At 41.0% G+C, this 23,944-nt stretch overlaps 1 protein-coding gene across 2 annotated transcripts in view; it reads right to left on the bottom strand.

The window, feature by feature from the left end:
• Positions 1-19,894, bottom strand: part of OSBPL1A (oxysterol binding protein like 1A) — a 76,381-nt gene extending 56,487 nt beyond the window's left edge. Inside the window, exons 1-9 of one of the 2 annotated variants that reach the window (XM_017831567.1) lie at positions 19,731-19,894; positions 14,413-14,535; positions 9,786-9,871; positions 7,517-7,591; positions 6,641-6,752; positions 5,448-5,533; positions 1,694-1,838; positions 899-966; positions 774-818 (exon numbers count right to left, since the gene is read on the bottom strand). In XM_017831567.1, the coding sequence (XP_017687056.1) occupies positions 774-818; positions 899-966; positions 1,694-1,838; positions 5,448-5,533; positions 6,641-6,752; positions 7,517-7,591; positions 9,786-9,871; positions 14,413-14,533 (738 nt within the window). In that variant the 5' untranslated portion in view covers positions 14,534-14,535; positions 19,731-19,894. Of the gene's footprint in view, positions 1-773; positions 819-898; positions 967-1,693; positions 1,839-5,447; positions 5,534-6,640; positions 6,753-7,516; positions 7,592-9,785; positions 9,872-14,412; positions 14,536-18,423; positions 18,531-19,730 lie in introns of those variants that run through there. The other variant, XM_017831573.1, reaches the window with a different exon arrangement.
• Positions 19,895-23,944: the final 4,050 nt, after the last annotated feature.

Here is a 23,944-nt window from a genome sequence, read left to right as displayed (position 1 = left end):
CTGAGTCTGCTATTCAGGATGAACTGAAATACTAAAATGCTGCATTTTTTAATATTACAGGAGGTGTTGATCACCACAAAATTCTATTTTATGAAATCAAATGAGAAACAAATGATATTGAGATATCCAGTGACAACATTTTATCTTTCATAAGCTTTGGTACATAGTTCTTGTTCCTTATATTACAATCATGACTGCATATGTAGGAAAACTTACACTGAAGAAAACTTTAAAAATTTCATTGAGGAACATAGAATTAAGCATTTCTATAGACTCTTTTTTTAAAAAGGGAAAATAGATTCACTTGAGCAACACAGCAAAACAAGCATTAAACTCTCTGACATCTTCCCACTATGTTTTAAAATTTTCAGAAGATGGTGAATTTGTGGCAAAATATTAGTCACAGATTCTTAAAGATATTATATTAGTCATAGATTATCAAAGTAATCTATTAAGGAGAGAAAAAACAAAAAACATTTTGCCCACCACACAGATAAGGAACAAAACCTTACCACAGTGAAGCTTTTCCACAAAATATACCAAGAAATAAAAAGAGATTTTAGGGACTGAGAATAAGATCAGGGTACCATGAAACTAGTGACTCCCCACCCAGCCAGTCTATCTGTACATACACTAGACTAAATTAAGTCATTTAGAAAATTTATTATTGAAAAATTCCCTCATTCAGCAATTATCATTAAAGTACAGAAAAAGGACATACTGACATACTTTGAGATCTTATAAGCTATTTTAGAAAAGGAAGTAAGACACACCTTCCATAGGAGACCTTCATATCGTCTCAGGGGTTTGTTGATAACCTGCACAGAAATTAAAGCTCATGTAGGAATAGCTTCCACTAGACAGCCTAGGCATTTTAAATTCATACAAAAGTTCCTACCTTTCCGGTTTTACCTGACAGTATCAGTTTCATTTCTGCACCTTGGGCTAGATCAAGGGGTGTCTGATCTGTTTAGCAACCAAGACAAAGCATGAGAATTTGATGCAAATAAACTTAGATGTACTTAACTTCAAAATAATCTGACACTGTTTACCCACTAAAGTTTGGTCCCACAAGCATCTACATTTACTTGGAACTGGGGAACATAAACTCCTCAGGGGCAGAAGACTATAAAGGTTTTGATCTTTAATGCACTGAACTGTCCATCAGAGTTCTACCAATTACAGACAGCCCTTTGCCCTTACTGGTGTAAGTTTGTTTTTAGCTTCCCAGCTATACAAAACAGTTTAGAACATTCACAAACACCAAGACAGAGGCATCTTTAACCAGAGGACAAGTACACAGTTTGCATAACATCTGCATAAAGTCTTCCTCTGTTTGGTTTCAATAGAAGACTTCTTCTGAGGAGCCAGATCTTCAATCTTATTTTTTTGTTATTTGTGTTCAGTGTTTAGCATCAAGAAAACAAAAGCCAGGCACATTTCACTGTTCAGACAGTAGGTAAAGTTTCTAGAAATGGTTATGTTTGAAAAATAAAAACATATTATATAAGTATTTTGCTACAGTTGTTCAGTCTTGTGCAATTTAGTCAGTTTTGAGCTTCCTTTATTAGTGATACAAAGCTTGTAAAGCATCATAAGATTTTTCCCTGAGCACTGCATGGTAACATAGCTTATAGAAGCAGCTGAATTTGTCTCCATTTGACGTTCAATGTACTTTTCCTTTGGTACTCACCATTTTTATTTCTTATTTTAGGGTCTGCTCCATTTTTTAGAAGTTTCAATGCACAATGCTTATGAGCACGGTACGCTGCACAATGCAATGGTGTGTTCCCCATCTGATCTGTACAGTTGATATCAGGTGGTTTGGGCTTATTCAACTGGAAAGAAAAAAAGTTCTGCTTACTTATCAGTTTTCCTCCCTTTCCAGATGCCATGATCTCTCTTATGAAAGTTAGAGGTTCCTAAATAGGATACTTCAGTGTAGATCTGGCAACAAAGAGGGCACGTAGCAAGTGTTAGACAAGGGCAAGGACTACAACAATCACACAAGATGTTTAGCTAAAGCAAGGGAACTTCACTTTTTTTGCTTGCTGTTCCCCTTCTACTGCACAGCATGGACACATTTATCCTGCTCAGTTGCACAGTGCCAGGGAAAGTTGCCCAGCATTGAAGTTCAGTCATTTATATTGCTAAAATGGCCCTGTATGATTCTACTGTCAAAAATCTACTGTTCTCCATAAAAGGCTCCCAGGCACAGTGTGAAATTAGCACAGGCCAGTGCTAAATCCAGAAAAAAATGGTGTGGCCACCCTGTTTCAGAGAGTAAAAACTTTTACTGAAGTGTGGCAGACCTTCACTGTGCCAGTGACACAGACAGCCTAGGTCATTTAGAGGCTCCTAGGATAGGCAGTCTGTCACACAGACTGCAGCTTTGCTGCATTCTGAAGTCTAACTATTAAGACTAGAGCAACTACTAACTGAGAAAAAAAAAATCATCCGGGTTTAACTTGCACACAAGATAAATGTTTTGAGAAATTGATCCCGTTAAAGAGAAGGGTCATTAAGCGTGACACTACTAACTACCAGAAAATACCACTACACTTCTACTCAAATTATGTGGCTGTTGGATGTGTACACGGGCGTTGGACTAGATCATCTTTAGAGTCCCTTCCAACCCAAATTATTTCATGCAATATCAGCCATACAGTTAGGCTCATGAGCCAAATGGGATTGCCTTAACAGAAAGGCTAAGTTACTGATATGCAGCCTTAGGAGACCAGAGTCACAAGTGCATGACAACACTTTTAGAGAAACTCAGTTGAAGCATTCTCATTAGCCCTTGAGAAATTACTCCATAATAACAGAATTCCCATGGCAACAATTTAAGTTAACATCAACAGCAACCACCTAGAACATGCTTCAGAAATAGTCCTGTAAAGGATAAACTGCTACAGATGTTATTTACAGATCAACTGATAAGAGAACAAAAGTCAAAAAGTGGGAGCTTGTGAAAGTATAGCCTCATTAATACTGTGGTCAAATACTTGCATTCCTGAGGATTCCTAAGTTTTAGCTATCTCCAACCAGTTGTTTTACATCTACCTTACCTCTGTCTCTTGACTTCTTCCCTCCATACCTCTTAAGCTGCATGCCTGTGCTTTCAACACCTTACACCATATTACGAAGCATTATTTGGAAGAAAGTTTGATGCATCAGCTCATTGAGATAAAAATCTCTCCAATCACCTCAGGAAATGCACAGTACATTTTTGAAAACTCAGAGGAAGAACACACTGGTTTTGCCTCAAGTAGACTAAAAAGCCTGGGTTAGTTGCTGAAGATCTAGCTCCTGGTAGCAAAACAGATTGTGATCTAGCGAGAATCTTGACAAAAGAGAAGCACAAAAGGCACCACTTCCACTTGACTTCAAGAAACTTCAATAGAAAGCAGTTATAAAGTTAAGCTTATGCAGGTAAAGGAGAAAAAAGGGTCTGAAGTCCAGTCAGAAGGTTTAGAGAAACTGCACCATTAAAGTATCTGTTCCAGACAACTGTGTTACAATATGCAGTACAGCCTTTTTTTGTAAAGATACTCAAGATAAAAGAGAATTAATAACAAAAGGGTATCTTTCAAGCAAGTGGCACTCTGTTCCAAAGGCAGTGAAGTAAATAACACATTCTGGTGTTAGGTCTCACAATAAAGTACATGTAAGTAGCTAAAGTTCCATAAGCATAACAGTCTGCTAATAAAAAAAAAACATACAGTAGGAGCAGAAAGGCCTGAACAATCAGTGGGCAAAGTATGAGCAATTCTCAAGATATAGGGCAGTTCTGAAGAGCTACACAAATTCTCTGCAGAGGTATTAACCTAGGGGTAGGAAAGTCAAAGAGGTTTACACCAGAGAGCTGGAAATGGAGAAAGTTCTTGGGACTTCTCAAGAGTCATCAGGAGTTTGAAAATTGTAATTCAATGGCCACAGGCCACAAGTCCAAGTACTCACACCAAAGGATTCCAAGGAACACCTCTTAAGACTTGACTTAAAAACTGTCTTGGGGTCAAAAACGTGTAAATATTTCGAAAACTTAGAGATCAATGTATCACATGTCACATATACAGCGCTCAAAGATACTACATATATGTCTAAAAAAAATTCCTTAGAAACTAAAACATTGGCAGGAACAGTTACATGCATAGTTACATGCCATATAGAGAAAGCAGAGTTCTTCGGTAACAGAGTTCTATGAGGAGTCACCTTTTTCTGATTGATTTTTCACATCAGCTTAAGGTAAGAAGACATGCAACAAGTGTTAAAATTACCAGAATCAAGAATAGATCTATTATGTCAGCTTATTAATTATAATTAATACAATTGTGCCAGTGTACTAATGGACTATTCTTCCACATCTTAGTTACTGTGTACAGCTCTGGTTCTCTCTCCATTTCGAAGAGATGTACAAAAAAGTACAAATAAGAATTACAAAAATGACCAAATATTTAGAAACAGTTTCCATGTAAGAAGGAGTTAGAAAGACGAGTTCTTCACATAAGAATAAATAAATTTAGAGGAAGGAAATAACAAATTTTGAAGCTCATTCTGGCTTCTAGGCAGGAAAGGAAAGAACGTCAAATTTCTCAATATACAAATTTCACATTTGTAAATTTTCCATTAGAAGTAAGTAGAAGTATTTAGACTGCTTTGATGCCTTAAATAAAAGGTATTACTAAAGGTGTCAACTAACTAGAAAATGTTACATACTGCATGTCTTACCTCCAGGGACACTCTTCAGGGCTCTGAAAAGCTTGAGTTCAAGCACTGGGACCCAACTTCAAAACTGGCTTCAAAACCCAACTGGATACAGTCCCGTGCAACCTACTCTAGTTCATTCTGCTCTGCAAACAGGAACTGGACTAGTTTATCTCCAGAGGAACCCTCCAGTCTCAATTCTTCTGTGATCTGCTCCTCCAATAGTCTTACCATGCCACTGTATTGGTCAGTTGGAATTTCTATGGGTGTGAATCGGCACACATATACAGTTTTCAATTTCTGCTCAGCATGAAATTGTGTTGTGCAGACAACTGTCCATTGAAAATTACAGACTTCAGCTGCAATGGATGCTAATGACAAAAAACTTACTTTCAAGATTTAAGACCATACCGTGATGAAAACCTACTCACCCATGACATTAAGGCATCCACAATAACATAATAAGCTCACGTCAGCAGACCTAGAACCATTACACTGCTATTTACACCTATCTGAAAAGAATTTAAAAACACAGAAGAAGCTGAAAACCATTGTTTTGCAATCTCTAACAGGGAGGCTGGAAAACCCTTCAGGGTTCAGCACCTTACATAACCTGGTGCACAGCACTGATATTCTGAAGTCAGGGCACTTTGCAATGCAAGGTACAATGTCATATTTTGTTACATTAGCATTATGGCTCGAACCACTTGACACAAAAGTATTACAAGCACTTGAATTCTTACCAAGGCAGTCAGTTTCCCCACTTCCCCCTCTCTTGCTGCTCCTAAGAGGAGTTCTTCCAGTTTCCTTTCTTGTGTCCTTTCCACTGCTATTTAAAAAAAAAAAAATTAAGGTCAGTCAATAAAGTAGCAAGTACACATGAAATAAAGCATTGAAAAACTATATCAAAACAGGCCTAGAGAAAAAAAAGACTTCCAGTGTTATTCATTTGGAACAGGTATAAATAGAATATTTATTCAGAAAACTCTGTGTCAGAGCAAAAATATGTTCAAAGCACGTAAAATTTGACAAAATGTGTGAGTTTATAGAAACATACATATTATAATTTTTTCAACACTTATAACCAACCCCATTCCCTGTGGGAGAGAAAACGGGGACTCTGTGACACCCTTATTAGATCTTCCCTGTGCTCTTTTCGGCTTCTCTTCTACTCTTCCTATCACACTACAAGAATTTTATTCTTCTCTAAAAATTCAGCAGATGAACAGCTGAAAGGACTGTTATCTGTGCATTTGCATGCAGAATTAGAAGTGAGATCACTTCACATGTACAGTCTATGTTAGCGGACACAGAGCTTCAGCTGTATTTATGATTGTCACATAATACTACCAGGAAGCAACACAGTTCTTAGAACTCTCCAAAACTATAAGCAATGAACTTAGGCACCATCTGCCTCACTTTTGATCCCTGTGAGGTAATGCAGGAAAATGAGGGGAAGAGGTTTTACTTTTCTTTTTCCCCTTTTTACTTAACATGTATGACTGCAATAGCAAGTCCTGAACTTGATTCGAAAATGAGGCACCTTTGCAAACTGTTCAGCATTTTTTTCCTTTAATGATTCAGTTGACATAAAGTCACTTAATATTCTTGACTTGAGCTTTTCCTCTTCCAGTGAGCCAAGACTTTGACTACCATATACTATTCAGAGCTGTAGCAAGGACTAACCCAGCAGGACTGAAATAGTTACTAGAATAATGCTATTGGCATTCATGACATTTAACTCTCCAAGTCACAAAAAAACCCCACCTGTCAGTACCGCAGATGAGAACCAAAAACTGACATTTTTCTTTCTAATGACAAAATTTAAAGAGAAAATTCAACTGAGATTCTGTAACTTGAAGTAGAAGGATCAGCTTTCAGAGTGTACATATGTTGAAAAAAACAAACAAAACAGGCCATGACCTATTAAAGTTACCTTCCAACATATTCCTTATGTCTTTATCATGAGTAACTTCTTTTGCAGTCTCTCCACTCCCATTAACAATGGAAGTATCAGCATTATGCTGCAAGAGTAACATCACCACCTCCTGAAAAACAATTTGAAAAACACTCCTTATCTGTCTCTGTAACAGTAAGGCCCCAATCGGGCTTTCCAGCTACTGACATCCTGTAAGATGAGCTGTGTAACTAACAGTTTCTCACCACTGCTGATTTTTTATGAAAACAGGGAGGGATGTTTTAGAGAGATTAAAGAGTGAGGCTGACTGCAATCTTCTCTCTCGCATCAGTCAGGCTGAAGGAACTAACAGGAGTTACAGCTGAACAGATTCACTCTGAAAAGCTGGCGTACCTGGTGCAAATGCTAAATTTGACAGATAAAAATCGTGCAATTGACTCTTTTCATAGCACAGTAAGTAGTCACTCCTTCAGAAGGCCTAAGAGGCTATCCATAGCGGTAGTACTAGTTTTGGAATGATGGTGGCACGTGGGGAACAAATCAAACTAGTCTCACATTACACAGGCCTATAAAAAGCTCTTTAGTTCTAGTTATCTGTGAAGAAACAGCACTTCCAGATCCCAAATGGGCCTGTGTGTCCTAACTAACAGGGTTTTTTTCCCCTCTAGAAGCCACTAAGATTAAAACAATGTGATTTCTCTCTGTGTGTTTGTTTTTTTTTTGGACAGAGTTATACAAGCTAGGCAATGTGCCTAGTCCTTCTGAACACACTGTACCAAAACAGACAATAAGTCATTTTTACACACTGTAAAAACATCTTCTAGAAGTGATCTTATTGCTAGCACTTTCTTAATAATTCTACAACTGAGGCTTAAAAAAGCCAACATACTTTACCTTGCGTCCTGTGAAAGCTGCCCGATGGAGTGGAGTGTCCCCCATGTCATTCAGCACATTCACATCTGCACCAGCCTAAACAGCAAGACCAAAAGACACCTGAATGTCCTTCCAACAAGAACTACATAGCTATTCCCTCTGACTGGGGGGGAAGGGGAGGACAGGAACCAACATAGGCCTCATGGCAAATCAGATCAGAATTGTAACACATCCTGGAAACAAAGATAAAGTGCATATGTAAGATTCATAACCCACATTCTGCAAACTGCTTCAAAAATGAAAAGCCTCCTGCATTTTTCCAGGTATCTTCTCACACATTTAAGAATATGGTATATGGGAAATAAGTACCCCACAGGGGGTGGGGATGTTGTTGGCTTGGTTTTATTTTCGTTTGGTCTGTTGTAGGTTTTTGGTTTATTTATTTGTTTAGCATTTTTGGCAGGGAGGTGTTAGGAAAAAAACACAACAAACAACTTAATGAAAGAACTATAGTGGTACTGTGTAACATACATACATTTGTTACAGATGTACAAAGTACCACCAGCCTCCTGGAGCTCCTGATATAACAACTTCTCTATGCAACTATTGCTGTTCTTTCACTTGAAGTGCAAACTTCCATGTGAGCATTGATAGTACCATTCGAAACTTAACCTTTCTTCTCCCTTTCCTCTTCTTCAGTCTTTGTCTTGAATCTCCCTTCCTTTTGTCACACTCTTTCTCTATCCCGCACCTTTTATCTGAAAGGAGGACTGTTTGTCACACTGCACAGGCACAGTTCCAGGAAACCAAGAAATACTATTCTTCTTTCACTGAGTATGCCTTCTACACCACCTTACCTAACCTCTCAAAGGGTCAGAAAGAGGGCAGGACATATTTAACTTCAGCACATATGTTTAGATTACATGACTTAGCCAGGTCACTGCTGCCTCCCTAAAGGTAACTGATGAACCTGACAGATTCTAGAGCTCTGTTTCTGGTATCTCCTTCACTTGCTCTTTGAGCACAAAATCTAGGCACAAATACACAGACACGTACATGCCTAGCTTTCAGAGTTGCACAGCCTCCCTTATTTCTCACCTTATTCTTTAAATAATATCCTTTCAAGAGCCCTAACAAAGAAAGCACAAAGTTACATATACTCTTGCAACTTTTGAAGTTGGATGCTTGAAAAATGCACTAAGTAATAAAACTTTACCTTTTGCTTTAAATAGCCCTCTTAAATTGAAAACAGCATTATTTACTGAGGAAGTATGGAGGCTAGAGAAGAATTTCTTAAAGAAATCTCAAATTTGTTTCTTCCTTTAGCATCTGGATTATGGCCAGCAGCCCTTATTCTGAATGAAATTCAAGTTTAGATTAGCTACCTTTGTACTCAAGGCTGTTTATCACACTCCTGCCATCTACAGAAAAATCTGTCCAATATGAATAGGGTCTAATACAATTAGGGTTGGTCAAAGCTACCAAGAGCAAAAAAAAAAAAAAAGTAAGTCATAAGCCACATATTCACTGCATTTGCAGCTGTTATGCACATATAAACAGGTCAGCTTTGATGGCAGAGGTTTGTTGTTTCAAAGTTTGTCACACAGTACATTATTTCAAAGATGTTAGAAAGCAATAATGAGTCAAACTATATTAGCCTGTTCCTGAAAGAAACACTTTGTGCAGAATTCTGGCCATACTTTTATGCACAACATAGAATTAGATAACACAGATTTTTGCATTTGAGACACTGTAGCTTTTCCTACAACTCAGAAAATGAAATTGCCTAAATTTATGTACTTTATGTACTGCACTAGCCTAGATCAAACCCTTAAAGTAACTGCATTACTAGTATCACATGCTGGCTTCCTATATACAGATATCCACTAAGCTTGAAAAAAGCTGAGCTTTCATGAGTGCATACCTATATACACTACTTGTCTTCAATTTCTATATGTAGACAGTTACACACACACTCCAAGAGAAAGCTAGCTAAGCATTGATAATTGTAAACACTGTTCAGAGTAACCAATCTGTGCTACTGAGAAGATTTCCAGTGTCACTATTTTGGATCCCTGTAAACTGTGCCATCCTCTACCTACCACAACTATCTCACTCCTTAGTTTTAATGACCAGTTACCTCAATGTTACATGTAGATAAACTGTACGAGTGGTTCTGCCTCCCTCCAAAGCCTCCATTCTTCAATCACAAAAACCTGAATAAACACTAACTCCTTCTAGAATAACAGAGAATTTTCTGCCTTAGATGCAGAGGAAAGTAGAAACATACCTTCAGCAAATCCTCTACCACAACAGCATGTCCAAAGTAGCAAGCAAGGTGAAGAGGTGTCCAACCCATATTAGATTTACTTCTGCCTAAAAGACAAAACAGGTAAATTAAGTTTTGCTCTCACAATACAATTCAAGGCTGGCATGGGTGACCATTCTTCACAGTAACAGAGGAGCAAGAAGGCTGGAAGCACCAATAGCACTCATGTTATTTGAAAAATCAGGATGCAGTTTGAAAATGCTAGAGTCAAATCTATAAAATCTTTCTGAGAGGAAAAAGTCATGTAGCCTGACTGAGAATAAAACTTTCGTTTGCATGTAATGCCTCATCCTTTAACACTAGCAAGAAGCTTCAGTAACCTTCATTCACTATGAAAACGGCACATGCAGGTACATATTTCTCCTGTTTATCAAAAAACTCTTTGGTTTACCCAATTTTATTTCCTTTACTCAAAGGAGAGGTAGGACAACTCATTTTTTAAACAAAGGATTAAAAACAAAACAGGTGGAATGATCTAATGTTGGGGTTCTTTGTTGTCTTGTGCTTGCATTCAATTTTAATAAAGACAGCCTTACTAAGTAACATGAGTTGAAATCTTTGTGCACAGTAGAACTCATTATCACCTACAGCTCTAAACTGCAGAATGACAAAGCACAGACAGGAAGCAGGTACATAAGTGACCATGCAAAGGAAAATACGATTTATGCTTTAAAGAGCATTTAAAACATGCCCTGGAGGACTGTCTGTAAGAATAAAATTCAATAACTGTTCTACAATCACTTCTTTAAAAGCAAGATATTAAAGCATTAGAGATTACTAAAGTTAACAATCCACATCACTTTCCAGCAGCAACACTCAACTGCATTAAACAAAGCTGATTTGTGCTTTTTACTAAGCAACAGACCCAGAGCATTCTGAGTGTCACCTAAAAGCAATCATTTTGTATTTGGAAGCAAAATGAAAATGAGGCATCAGAAATTGTTTTGAAATTACTGCTACCATTAAATTTTCCCCTGTCATGTAACCTCAAGTAGTGAGGCATGAAACATGCACAGCATAAGTTTGCCCTAAGGAAACAAGCCACTAGCATGAGGAAAAACAAACTCTTGGTCTTGAAAGTTCATCGTTCTTTATTATGCTTTCATAATAAAAATTAACATTAGAATGTGGTTCACAGCTGAAATACCTTCCCATTTCTTAGAACTGTTTCCAGCTAACATTTCCACCCTGTATTGGTAATTTCTTTCATTATTTGATTTTCTTTCTTCTCAACTCTTGTTTCCAACCCCAGATTTAGATCTTTCCCTCATCACAGTCAGGCCTACAGCAGAGCTCCTACTCTATGTGACTGATGGGCTAAGGTACCACAGAAGATAAACACGGTGTGGATCACTAACTCTGGGGCTATTTGTGCTGGATAACATACTAAATAGACATCATTCATCCCTCAGTCTAGTAGGGAATAAGGATCTTTCAAAGAACGCAGAAGAGGTCTGAGCTGCACTGTATTCACAAAATTAGCCCAAGATAGTCATTAGTTACAGCACTGACAAGACTGTGCTGCTGCCAAGGAATTTGGTCATGAAAAAAAAAAACAAAACAAAACAGAAACCCATCCAGATTTGTAGTTCTTACTGGATAAAGTGCCACAGGCCCTTGTTCTGCATCCACTCTGAATGTTTGCATTTCTGATGTTAGCTGGCCAGTTATTTCTCAAGCCCTTAAGGTGTTTGTTACTTCTCTTCAAGTGACCATAAGTGTTTGCACCTTTTTTTTTGTTATTTTAAACTAGAAAACCATTACACAGGGGAGAATGCAAGGATAGGAAAGTAGAAATATTATAATCTCAAAAAAATATAAAGTTCTCTACCCCTCCCACACAGCTCTTTGCTTTAATGCCAGTTAACTTTAAGTCTCAAGTGTTACCATTCGTTTAGAGAATGGAGACAAACAAGACAGTCACTTCCCAGCTCTGGCCTGCTAGGCCGCTGTGCAGTCATTCAAATGTGTATTTTGCCATAACACACTATTGACAATTGACCTTTATAGATTTCTTACTTTGCAAATTCCTAGATATTCTGTTTTCTTGTATTTAAGGAGAATGAGCTAACAATAGATGGCCTTAGAAAACACGATCATTTTAGGTGAAACCTGGGTTTAGTACTGTTTTAATGCAGATACCTTCTTTCCAAAATGGTGAACTGAGAAAACCAAAAGCAGTTCAGATCATTTGGCTGGATTCTCCTCAAGCAAGTCCTGATTATCTGCAAGCACTGACTGAGTAGAATACAGTCACAACAGAGCAAGTAGAAGAAGCCTGAATTTACTTTCTCTTCCTTCACTTTGGCTGAAATCGTAGTGTTTAGGATCACTGTTGTCAGACTTTACATTTATGAATCTATAGCACACACAGCCTCAGATATAGGCTCCCCCCTGGAAAGACAAGTACAAGGTGTCAAAGATAGGCTTTGACATGCAGGGACATTGACTTGTCAGACTTATATCTCCTAAGGCACACCCTGGAGGAAGTTTACACTACCTCCAGTACAGCCTCCCATCTGCTCCAGAAGCACTTTATTCCAGGCCAAGTGTCACTGCCACATCAGATTCAAGTACTGAAGGAACTGCCACAGCACTGAAGACATTCCCCATACCCTGACTTTCTAGAGACATCTGATTATGCAAGAAGGTAATGACAGAGGCACAAGAGGCTGCCAGGAGGAGAAGGAAGACTGAGGGTTGTAAACAGACAGTTACAGTCTAAAGCATGTATTTTAGTTAATCATCAAGTGGTTATGCAATTACTGTCTGGTAGTACCCAGCAGATCAGAACTTGTAGCAAGACATAGTGGTTATGCTAGCAAAGAGGCAAAATGGCAGGGACAGTTATACTGCAGAGGCTGTTTGGTCTGAATTTGTCTTCGACTATTTCCAAAGGAGTACTCTATGGGAGCAGAGTGAAACAAGTTAGTCTCTGAAAAGTGATTGTGGAAAAGCAGAGAGTTAACTCTGGAGTTAGAGAACAGCTCCCCCAGAGAACACTTCAATTACACTTCTATGTCCTCCAACATTTAGAAGAATCAGAACCTAGAGATTTCACTGCGGACCAATTCCATATTCAGAATTAATTTTTTTAACCTGAACTATCACAAGCATATTCCATCTAGCTTCCTAGAGCTCCCATTAGCAAGCAAAGACTAACTGGCTGGCATTTATTGCTAAACTAGAAGAACGACAGCTAAGCACCATCTTTCCCCTCATTACCTGAGTCTCTTCTATCCTGCAGACTTTCTGACCAGGGTCCTGTTTGTTTTACATAATATGGACTGCAGACTGTGCCATTTAATTATTATTTCTCAGCTTCAGATTATGTTTAAGAACACATGACAGACGCTCTGAAATCTCTTCTAAGCACAAGAAACTTCAGGAACTTTTTTATGGGTAATGTTTTATGAATTTTATGGAACTTTTATTCCAACTGTTTAGGCATTACACACAATGTCTTGAATATTTGCAAAGGCCATACTTGTGAGGGTGGAGGATTTCACCTTCATCAAGGTCTGTTTAGTTCCCCTTTAAATTATGAACTAGTTACCCAAAGATGAAGTAGCAAGAATTTGGATTTACAACTTGTTTTTCTGAAGTGAGTACACTAACCATTGGGAAAACACAAACACAGCTGAGCAGTCAAACAAAAGGATGAGTGATGATTAAGCTTGGTCAGATAACAGGCATCCCTGCTCTTTAGGGCAAGGTGTTCCCTCTGTCATGGCCAAGACGAAGCATAGTTGCTCTCTCCCCTCTCCCTCTGTATCACTGTCTTCTTAGTGCTGCTTAACAGTTATATGCTGAATAACAAGAATACTAGCCTGTGTAGAAAGAGTGGGATATACATCCACTTCTTTGAAGCAACCAGAAACACACTTGTGTAAATAAAGAAAAATATAAAGCTACTAAATTAACAAAGAAATAAAGCAGCCTGAAACTGCTAGCAACCTTGCAAATCCCATCCCAGTCTGAAGTTTTAATGCTCAGCAAGCAAGTTGCTTGGCCATAACTAAGTTAGCTACACACGAGCAAAACTTTAGTGTTTGTCAAAGATAGATGGAGAACAGTTTTAGTTTCTTTTCCCAAGTAACCTAGTATAATGCTAATAAAAGCATATATTTGTCCCAAACGTTCCTGCAAGTGGCAAGAAATGTAATGCTCCTACGGAGCAGAAATGAATGACCTGACCTAATCTCTGCAGCTCCAATGAAGGCTATTTACTTCCCTGAACCACCCCTTGGCACCATGGTCTGTTTTGTTTAGTATTACAAAGCTCCAAAGCTGGCATGAGCACCAACACAAGCAAAGAGAGGTACCATCTCTTCATCTTGTTGACACTTCTAATGTCTGTGAATTACTCTGAGGTTTTCTGTACCTTACTACTCTCCATACTCTGCTTCTATTATCTCTCCCCTATGCAAGTATGGCCTTGAGTCATGGGGTAAATGCAGCCATTTAAGTGGATTTTTATTACTCTGTTAAGCACTCCAAAGAAAGCAAGATTATACTTAATCACTACCAGTTTCACTAGGTGTGGCTTCAACAGTGAGATTACAAACATTTGAAGAAGGCTACTAACCTTTACAGTTGATATCAAAGCTTATTTCTCCTTTGTCCATGGTATCCAACAGCTGCTTAACTTCTTCAGCATTTCCATTTCTAGCATCGTGGAGAAGCTGCTGTTCTGCTTCAGTACTCATCTCTAATAAAAGATATGAAAGAACCAATTTTGCAATCTCTTATATGCTGCTGTAAATTACATCACTTTTCCCCTTATTTAACTCTGGTATGCAAAAGATAATTATTCTCCCTGTGGAACACATTTAATGCGCAAGCTGTTTTCAACAGTCCAGCGCTCAGGCTACTAAGAAGCATTAAAATTCCTCATACAAAGCAGTTAAATAACAAATTACCCAAGTTTTCTTGCTTCTCAGTTTTCTAGGTTCCAAGTGTGGCTTGGGAGTTGGAACTGCATGCCACAAACAAGGCATTTACTTTTCCCTCATAAGGCTTCCACCTTTACTCCTTACGGTTTTCAGAAGCAACAAGGAAATAAAAAAAATAATTATGCACAGCTATTAGCCCAAGTATTTCTTCAGAATTAACTGACACTTATTTTGGCTGCCAACCCTGGGGAACAGATTCTGGCTTTGCACAGAGGTCCCAGATACCTATCAGTGATTGGTACTATCACCTCTTGAGCTTGGATACCTGAGCCCCTCCAATCTCGACTTGGAGTCAGGTATTCAAACAACTTTGCAGATTTGACCTTTTCTTTAAGAAACACAATAGTACAATATAAGGAAGTTAACACATAACTGTAAAACATCACTAATTTTCATCTTACCATTGCTCTTGAACTCCAAAAAAAGAAAGTATTTACATCTTTCAAAGAAGGGAGAAACCAAAACCTTTTAGCATAACTATTTTACAGCTCTCTACGAGACAGAGAGCCTTAGACCTTTGGGCAAGTGATACTGCTACTTAACATGTCTCATGCAGAATACAGTTATTACATGCTGTCTTAACCAATCTTTTTCCCACACTGAAATCACAAACTGAGGTTGGTTTGCCTTTTTTTTTTCCATTCTATTACAACAGCTACCAACTGCATGAAGTTTAACAAGGGAAAGTGTTGGATTCTGCACTTGGGACAGGGCAACTCTGGTTGTGTGTATAGACTGGAGAATGACAGGCTGAAGAGAAGTGCCGTGGAAAGGGACCTGGGGGTCGATGGCAAGTTGAACATGAGTCAGCAGTGCCCTGGCAGCCAGGAGGGCCAATTGTGTCCTGGGAGTGCATCAGGCACAGCATCGCCAGTCGGCTGAGGGAGGTGATTGTCCCACTCTACTCTGCACTGGTGCAGGCTCACCTTGAGTAGTGTGTGCAGTTTTGGGCACCAAAATATAAGAAACATACAAAGCTATTAGAGAGTGTCCAAAGGAGGGTCATGAGGATGGTGAACAGTCTGGAGCCTTATGAGGAGCTGCGGAGGTCACTTGGTTTGTTCAGCCTGGAGAAGAGGAGACTGAGGGGAGACCTCCTTATGGTCCTCCATATCCTTACGACAGGAAACGGAAGAGCAAATACCGATCTCTTCACTCTCGTGAAGGACTCAAGGAAACAGCATGAAGTTGAGTCAGGGAAGGTTTAGGTTAGATATCAGGAAAAAGTTTTTCACCCAGAAGGTGGCTGGGCACTGGAACAGGCTCCTCAGGGAAGTAGTCACAGCATCAAGCCTGTCTGAGTTCAAGAAGCATTTGGACAACACTCTCAGGCACATGGTGTGATTCTTGGGGTGTCCTGCAAAGGGCTAGAAGTAAGACTTGATGATCCTCATGGGCCCCCTTCCAACTCAGTATATTCTACAATTCTATGACTCAACTAGACCCAGATGCAGCAATGCCCTGTTTAAACGCACTGCTTTTAAGAGTTGTCAAAAAACAATTTCAAAAACAGCTTCAAAAGACTGTGCTGCTATACACAATTTACTGCTGTTAAATACAATACAAAAATGAGAGGCTGTTGTCCAGATTTAGTGTCTCCATTTTAGCAGGTTCACCTGACATGCTAGGTTTACCAAGTCCTATAGAATCTAGATTTCTGACGTTGGTTAATGATTACCGGCCTCACATAGTTAGCTTTCCTATACTAGCAGAGGTTTTGATTGGTCCCACAAACTGTTCACACTCTGCTGTACTAGACAGACAGCTTGATTGCACCAGACACACTCACAGCTTAAATAGATGCAGGAAGCTCTTTGACTACTGTAAGAAGCGACTCAGCAAGAAAAGACACAGTGAGAACACTGGACAAGCAACAAAAAGCCTGCAACAGGGATAGATCCTGTAATACTCAAGTCTTAGGCAGAAACCTAGAACAGGACAGACTGCCAAAGCGCTAACAATACAGCAAAGAGAAGTTTCCCTATCTTGTGCTCAATCAGCAAAGGGAGAGAGAGAATCCATATTCCAAGAATTTGACAGAGAGACCAAACAAGCCCTTTCTAGCATATTTCAGAACACACTGGATCAGTCACCTGCAATTTACAATAGACACAGGATACAAATGCCTTCTCCAGAAGTGGTTAGAGAGCGCTCTTGTTTGGGCATGCTTTTCAGTTCTAGAAAACAAAACAAAACAGTACTAATTCTTCCAGTAATCCTTTGAGCCCTGAAGCTACCTTCTCCTTTAAACAGGAGTCTATCCACTCATGCAAGGCAACACTGCACAGTTTATTGTTACCGGGACAGCTATAATCTTCTTCAGTGAATCAGTTCTAACAGTGTCTAGAGAAAGATCAAAATCAAATATATTAATGTATTATCAGCCTGTAATACTATCTCTGAAGCTGAGTGACACAGTTCCAGTGGGACACAGAATGCAGCTCTGAGAATTGTACAGACAAAAGCCAAGAAGATAGAGCTCATCTTGCTGGCCTACAATCATTAAGGAAGAGGAAAAAAAAAAAAGCTCATCCTTCATTTTCACCTCCTCCCACACAGTATTTCTTTCAGATGAGAGAAACACACTCCTATCATTACCCTGTATCATTTGTCAACATCCCACATACTCAGCAGGTACAAACAGTAACGCACTTTCAACATATTAAGAACCTGCTGTTTCCATTTGATATTGATGAGATGGAAGAAAAGACTGCTTGGGAAGGGAACCAAGACTGATTCAAACACATAACCCTTGTATGCAGCAAGGCCTGTTATATACATGAGCAGAATCTTAAATAGTTTAAGATACATGGAAAGCTGAATCATTATGTAAAATTACTTGCACAGTTCTTCTCCTGCCAGATAGTCACAAGGTTAAAATCACTGATTTATTTGTACTCTCACAGCAAACATTAGCAAGAGAGTGACATGCATAGTAACATGGCTAAGAAAGGTCTGTCTGCTTCACTGGTTTACTCCCCAAAGACTTTGCTGTTTAGGCCAAGCCTCCAATTTCAAATACACTTTGTAAGCCTGAAGCATCCAGTGATGCAGAAGAATGACTGTCTGGCTATTAGTCATAGTTAGAAGGATCACTCACATGAAAAATGTTTCTACAATTGGGGCTGGAAAGTGAATCTGCATGCAGTTACCCATCAGAAAAGTGGTAAAGAGATAAATGAAGTTCTTAAATTAAGCTGGCAGCAAAAAGGCTCTTAACAGAACTTTATCATAATCTTGAAAATACTGTTTTAAGCAACAGTATTTCCTCTATAATGGAGATGAGCAACGACCAACAAAAGTTTGAGCGACAAGTTTAGAGTATGGAAATAAATCAGTACAGAGGCACTTGAATACTGTGCACTTACAACTGTACTTTGTACACCTACATTCCCCTGCAGACTGGAGTTTATTTGGTCCCATGACCCACCACCAACAGAGCTCCAAAATCCCCATCCACCAGTTTTGAGGCACTGAGCCAGATCATCAGGACTGAGGGAGAAACTGAATAGTTTAGTTTGGAGCTATTAGCCTTAAGATACTACTAGCAGGTTAATCTATATGAACTGTGCTGCCTCTATATAAAATCTCCTAGCCCCTTATGAGAGCGCACATTTCTTCAGTCAGTGATGTTGCCATATTACCTTATTCCAATTATCAGATGACAGGCAATTTAACCTATTTCTCAGCTCATCTTCATGCCTTGTGCCATTGAAAGGCTTGCATCGTAGTCTCCACAGTCACTGCTATACTATGACAAAACACCATAGAACATTATTTAGCATCTGCTCTACAGCTGAGATGTGACTGCAAGGCACTTCTACTGAACTCATTAGGACCACCAGAGCAGTACTTGACTGTTAATTGAACTTTATCCTTTAAGAAGATATAAAAAATAGCATTGAGATGCTCTGCTTTTATCTTCTTCTATGAGACCTATGCCAGAGTGATCTTCTCACGCTATTTCAGCATCTGTCTTCACAAAGGAGTTGTTTCCAACACAGAGTGCCCAGGTTACCGTTCTGCCTGCATGCCTGCTTAAGGGAGTTTTGCAGAATACTTCAACACAGAAGGCCACCAAACTGCCGACGTACAAACTACCAACTTTACCCAACTGCTAGGATACAGTCCAAGCAAAAGAAGGTGCTTTTCTCAAAATGGTCTACAAAGATCTAAAGTGCCATCCCTCACCATGGGGCAGCATTATTAGTAAGACCCACTTTCTTTTACTTTGATTTCCGTGTACACAGCCCAGAACAGCAACAATACTCACTAAGCAGAACATGGGTGGGTTTCACTCTCCTACGGCTAAAAAAAGCAGGAGAACCAGTACTGGCATCAGCTAACTTAATATTAAGGCTCTGAGGCAGTAGCCACTGGTTGCATAGGAAGTTTTCTACTCGTGACAGAAACAGTGAGGCTGGTAAAATGCACATTACTTAGTATTTCAAGAGATTCCCCTCTAGCAATGAAAATTAGATTCCTGTAGGGAAAGGATGATACTTGCTGAGGAAGATTTCTTACATGTCCCAGCACGCAAGCAATTATGATGTGATGCTTGTAAAGGAGGAGGACAAAATTCACCAAACCGCACAAACAGACAGAACCTGTCTACAAACCCACACAACACACTGTACTGACAGAAGTTGCTCCAAGAAGAAAGAGTAGCTGTACTAGAAGCATGCGTGATGTTATCTAAAAGTAGTTATAATCTTCACGTAAAGAGTTCTAGAACTTGAACATGCTTCCATGACAGTCTTCCTATGAAAGTACCACCTCTCTAAAGTCAACTATTGTTTGCTTAATAGCAATTAACGCAGCATCTATTCAATACCACTGCCAAGGCAACAGCTATTTAAACTAATCCTCATTCTTGGCTGTTTTCTACATACATTTTAGATCTGTCACATCGAAGACTTTCTTTCGGCCCAGGAACTCCGAATAAGCTTACCCACAGCTCGTGAGTGATCTCACCCAGATCAGCAGGCAGGAACAGCCCCAAGCAGTCAGGAACTTCAGCAGAACGCCCGGAGTTCCCTACGTCCACCTGGAATCGTGCAGCTGGTTTCGGTAGCGGTAATTAAAACACTTTTTACGGCGAGACAGGCTCACGCGTCGCAGCAGCTGCGCTCCTTACCTATGGGGAAAGGCGCGCTCAGACCTGGGAGCACCAGCCACCGCCACGGCTGTTCCAGGGAGGAGGAGAACGAGGAGGAGGAGCTGGAACGGGCACCCGCGCACAAGAAGGGGTGCGCACACCGCTTCCCAAGGGCCAGAGACCACCCCCGGTCCCTGCCTACCAAGGCCGCCTCTGCTTCGTGCCCCGAGCCGCGCCTTGCCTTGGGCCGCCCCCTCGCCCCGCACCGCGCACCCCCGAGCGGGGGAAGCAGCGACACCCCACCACACGCTCCCGGCGGCTGCGGCCACGGCGACACGGGACAGCCAAAGACGCCGCCACAGCAGCAACAAAGCCAACGCCGCCGCGGGAGGGCGGCGCATCCCCCGCCGGCCCCGCGTCCCCGCCGCGGAAGGAAACCCGCCCCGGGCGGACGGGCGGGCGGGCTGACCCACCGCCGGCCTCGCCGCCCCGCTCCGCGCAGCTCTCGCCGCCGCTGCCCCGCGCTGTGTTACGGGCACCGAGCCCGGTTACATGTGACCGGCAGCAGCGCCTCGGCAGCCGGGCCGCTCCCCCCGCGCCGCGCAGGGCGGGCGGCGCGGGCTCCCGGCGGGGCGGGGCGGGACAGGGCTCCGCCCTCCTGGCCGCGGCACCGCCCCCGGCACCGGACAGGCGGGCTTCCCACGGAGGCTGTCGCGGACGTTCGGAGGTCGCCGCAGCCCTCCCGAAAAGCCGGGCAGGGTGAGGCAAGACCCCGCCGAGGGCGCTGCCCCCGCCCGCCCTCCTGTGAGAGAAACGAGCCCGCGGCGGCCACTCTTTCCAGGCAGGGACAGTGATCTCCCTGCGACCCCGGGCCTGCCCCGCAGGTACTGTCCTGTGCCCGCTGCGGATTGGTTTCAGACTCTTTTCAGTGGTGCCCAGCGACAGGCTGAGGAGCAACGCCCTACACAAGAAATTCCACCTCAACATGAGGAAGAACTTCTTTACACAGTGAGTGGCAGAGCACTAGAAGAGGCTGCCCAGGGACGTCGTGGAGTCTCCCTCTCTGGAGACATTCAAAACCCACGTGGACACGGTCTTCTGTCACGTGCTCTGGGTGACCTGCCTTGGCAGGGGGGTTGGACTGGATGATCTCCAGAGATCCCTTCTAACCCTAACAATTCTGTGATTCTGTGACTGCCTGTCGCCGCTGGGGCCCAAGCTGCCAGGTGCGTGGCCTTGGCTCCCCTCTGACCGGGGAGCACCCCAGCACCCTCAGCAGGGGCAGAACAGGGTGTGTGTGGGGGGGGAGAGGCACTGACAGGTGTTCAGAGAGATAGGGAGAGTGCAAAAAAAGGCCTCAAAAGAGGACGGTAACAGTACGAGAATAGTAACAGTGCATCACCAGAGGGGAAAAAGGGTCTTCTTGGAACTTGTTTCAGTTGCTATACAACCGTGGTGCAAGTGAAAGGAAACTGAATATACGCACTGCTTCTAAGAACAGTGCAGCCAAAAGGAACCTAGAAGAGTGAGAGATTGGATGCTACCAGGGACAAAAAGTGAAGTGTTCCCTTTGTTCAAGGCCCTTTGGTCCACTACTCCCTCTCCTCTGTTTTGTCCTGCCCGTATTTATTCTCCACTATACCTTTCATCTGAATCTAAGAGCTGGTACCTTGTTTTTCTACCTTTAGCACATACTTTTTGAAAACTTGCACAGTGCCTTGGAAATCCTGCAGGAATTTATAAAGGGAGCAGGGAAGCTTTGCACTGTTGTGGCATGACCAAGTCTGTGTCATATGCAGAAGGAGCACTGAAAAGGCAGGACACGAGCCACAGGTGCCATGAGAAACTATGACAAAAGATTAGGATGAAACTTCCGTTCCAAAAGTGGGCAAGTTTGAACTGAGCAATTCTTGCAAAACTCTTCAGAGTTTGAGGCAAGTGATGAGGCAAGCTTTACTTTTCTGTATTGTCTATAGCTACATATATATTTTCAGTGTTTCAAGAATGACATACCAAAAAGAAGAAAAGGAACAGTTCCAAATCTGCAGAGATAACACAAATTTACTATGTTTGGACTCCTGCTGTTTTTTGTTACTTTAAATTAGTTTATCTTAGATAAGACATTTGCTTCCAGGGATGCTTCAGCAAGAAGTATATGACATATGAGAGGCTTCAGGGAAGGATCACATTGACTTTCTTTTCTTAGGAGCAGGTCTTCAAGTTGCTGTCCTTACTTTCAGAGCACCAGCTATGTCATCCCCACTACCTTTTCCTTTATTTCTTCCTCTTGCTTCTGACTTTGAGCCATCTTTCACAATGCCATAACTGCTTTAAGCAATGTCACAATAAACTCAAGCATCCTTCTCTTTTCCTATTTTGTATTATATTTTACATACATGAATACAATATAAAAATATGTATATTATTACCTCATATTTCTTATAAATTTTGTAATATAATGGAGGTATTGTCATCCCCCTACTCTATAACCCATTGCGATGCAGCACAAAATTTATAGTTCAGAGTTTTACCCTTCAGTCAGTCAGTGCAGGTTTTTTCTCTGAATCTGAGTAAGGAAGACCTGAAAACAAATCACTTAATAAATTTAATGTTTTAAAAAGACATAGTAAAGAGCAACAGAGATAGCAGGTAAATCTTGCATCCTTTTAGATGCCATGATATCTGCAGCATTAGACTGCAGCATTCCTGCAGCATTAGACTGACCCTGGATGGACTTCTCCCATGGCAGGCTACTTAGATTGCATCTGTGGACAGAAGTTCTTCTTTGGTCAAGCTATTTTAGTTTTCTTACAAGAAAACAGCTATTCATAAAGGATGTTCACAGGAGAGGTTCACTCCTTGCTATGCTTGTAGATAAAGGCAAGGCCACACAGATGGTGTAACTGCCTGCACTACACAGGAGCTGCCTTCAGGCTCCTCTGTGTCAAGGAGCTGGCAGAGTTTATCTGGCTTCTAAGGGTTTTGTGCACTGTGACACAGGCCTGAAGGCAGCATAGGACAGACTTGAGCCTGCTCAAGTTAACTGTACTGTGGATCCCTGTCTCCTGTATGTCCGGCTCTCTCCTGGTCAGGATCACTACACTTTCTCTGCCTCCATCATCTTCAAATAGTGTGTTTTGCCTCCTTGCACATCCCAGAGTAATAATGATCCAGTGCATTTTAGACTTTGAAGCGTGGAAATGAGAAAAAACGTGTTGCTGATATCAAAGTTTTTTGTTTTAAGCATCTCTTTTCTCTGTTTTCTTCATGTCTTTCATTTTTCAGATAACTTGCTGAAATTAGCGCTGCAGAAAGCATGAAACATGTCCCATCTTAGGGCTGAATGCGCTGGCAAACAGCCTTGCACAGAACTCACTGAACTGTTTTGTCAGTGATTTTCACAGTAGTTTTTACATCCTCTCAAATTCTATGATGGGGCAACCTGATGACAGAAGTCAAAGCTGTAAGGCCATAGTGCTTCCTGAAGAGAAACTTCTTTAGGGAGAGAGCTTTTGCTGGGTGGAATGCTTCATCAATTAGTTGAATTCATTGCTGCAGGCAACCAAACCCTTTGACTAGGAAGTATTTCAGCTGGAAATTTTGAAATAATACCACTCTTTATTGAAAAAAGTAACCACACTATTGTGACTGATGTCATTACTAGAAACTATGCAAGCCAAGATGCTAATCATTTCTCATTTTGCAAGATGCCATTTGCAGTGGAGAGAAGACAAGCAGTGCTTCTATATCCACCTTTCTGCCTCTGCACAGTTGACCTAGGTTGCTAATGGTTTATCCAGGGCTGAATTAAAGAAAAACTTTTGGAAAACATTTCAGACTTGGAAAGGGATAAGAATTTCTGGGTATTTACCCCGCATGAAACTTCACAATTTTAGTTCTGACACAGCAACTCCTTATTGCACTGACACTTTATTTTGTTCCTCTTCAGACTAGAGCATACTCGTCAACTTTGAGATACACAACTGTACAAGGGAGTTGTGCTGGTTTAAGAGCTAACCAGCAGGGGAAATAAACTCAACTCAAAGGAGAGATTATAAGTCAGAATA

This window comes from Lepidothrix coronata, unplaced genomic scaffold, assembly GCF_001604755.1.
Source record: "Lepidothrix coronata isolate B3197 unplaced genomic scaffold, Lepidothrix_coronata-1.0 Scaffold6, whole genome shotgun sequence".
Lineage (NCBI taxonomy): Eukaryota > Metazoa > Chordata > Aves > Passeriformes > Pipridae > Lepidothrix > Lepidothrix coronata.
Note: the sequence above shows the minus strand (reverse complement) of the source record. Positions and strands in the feature narration are given on the sequence as shown.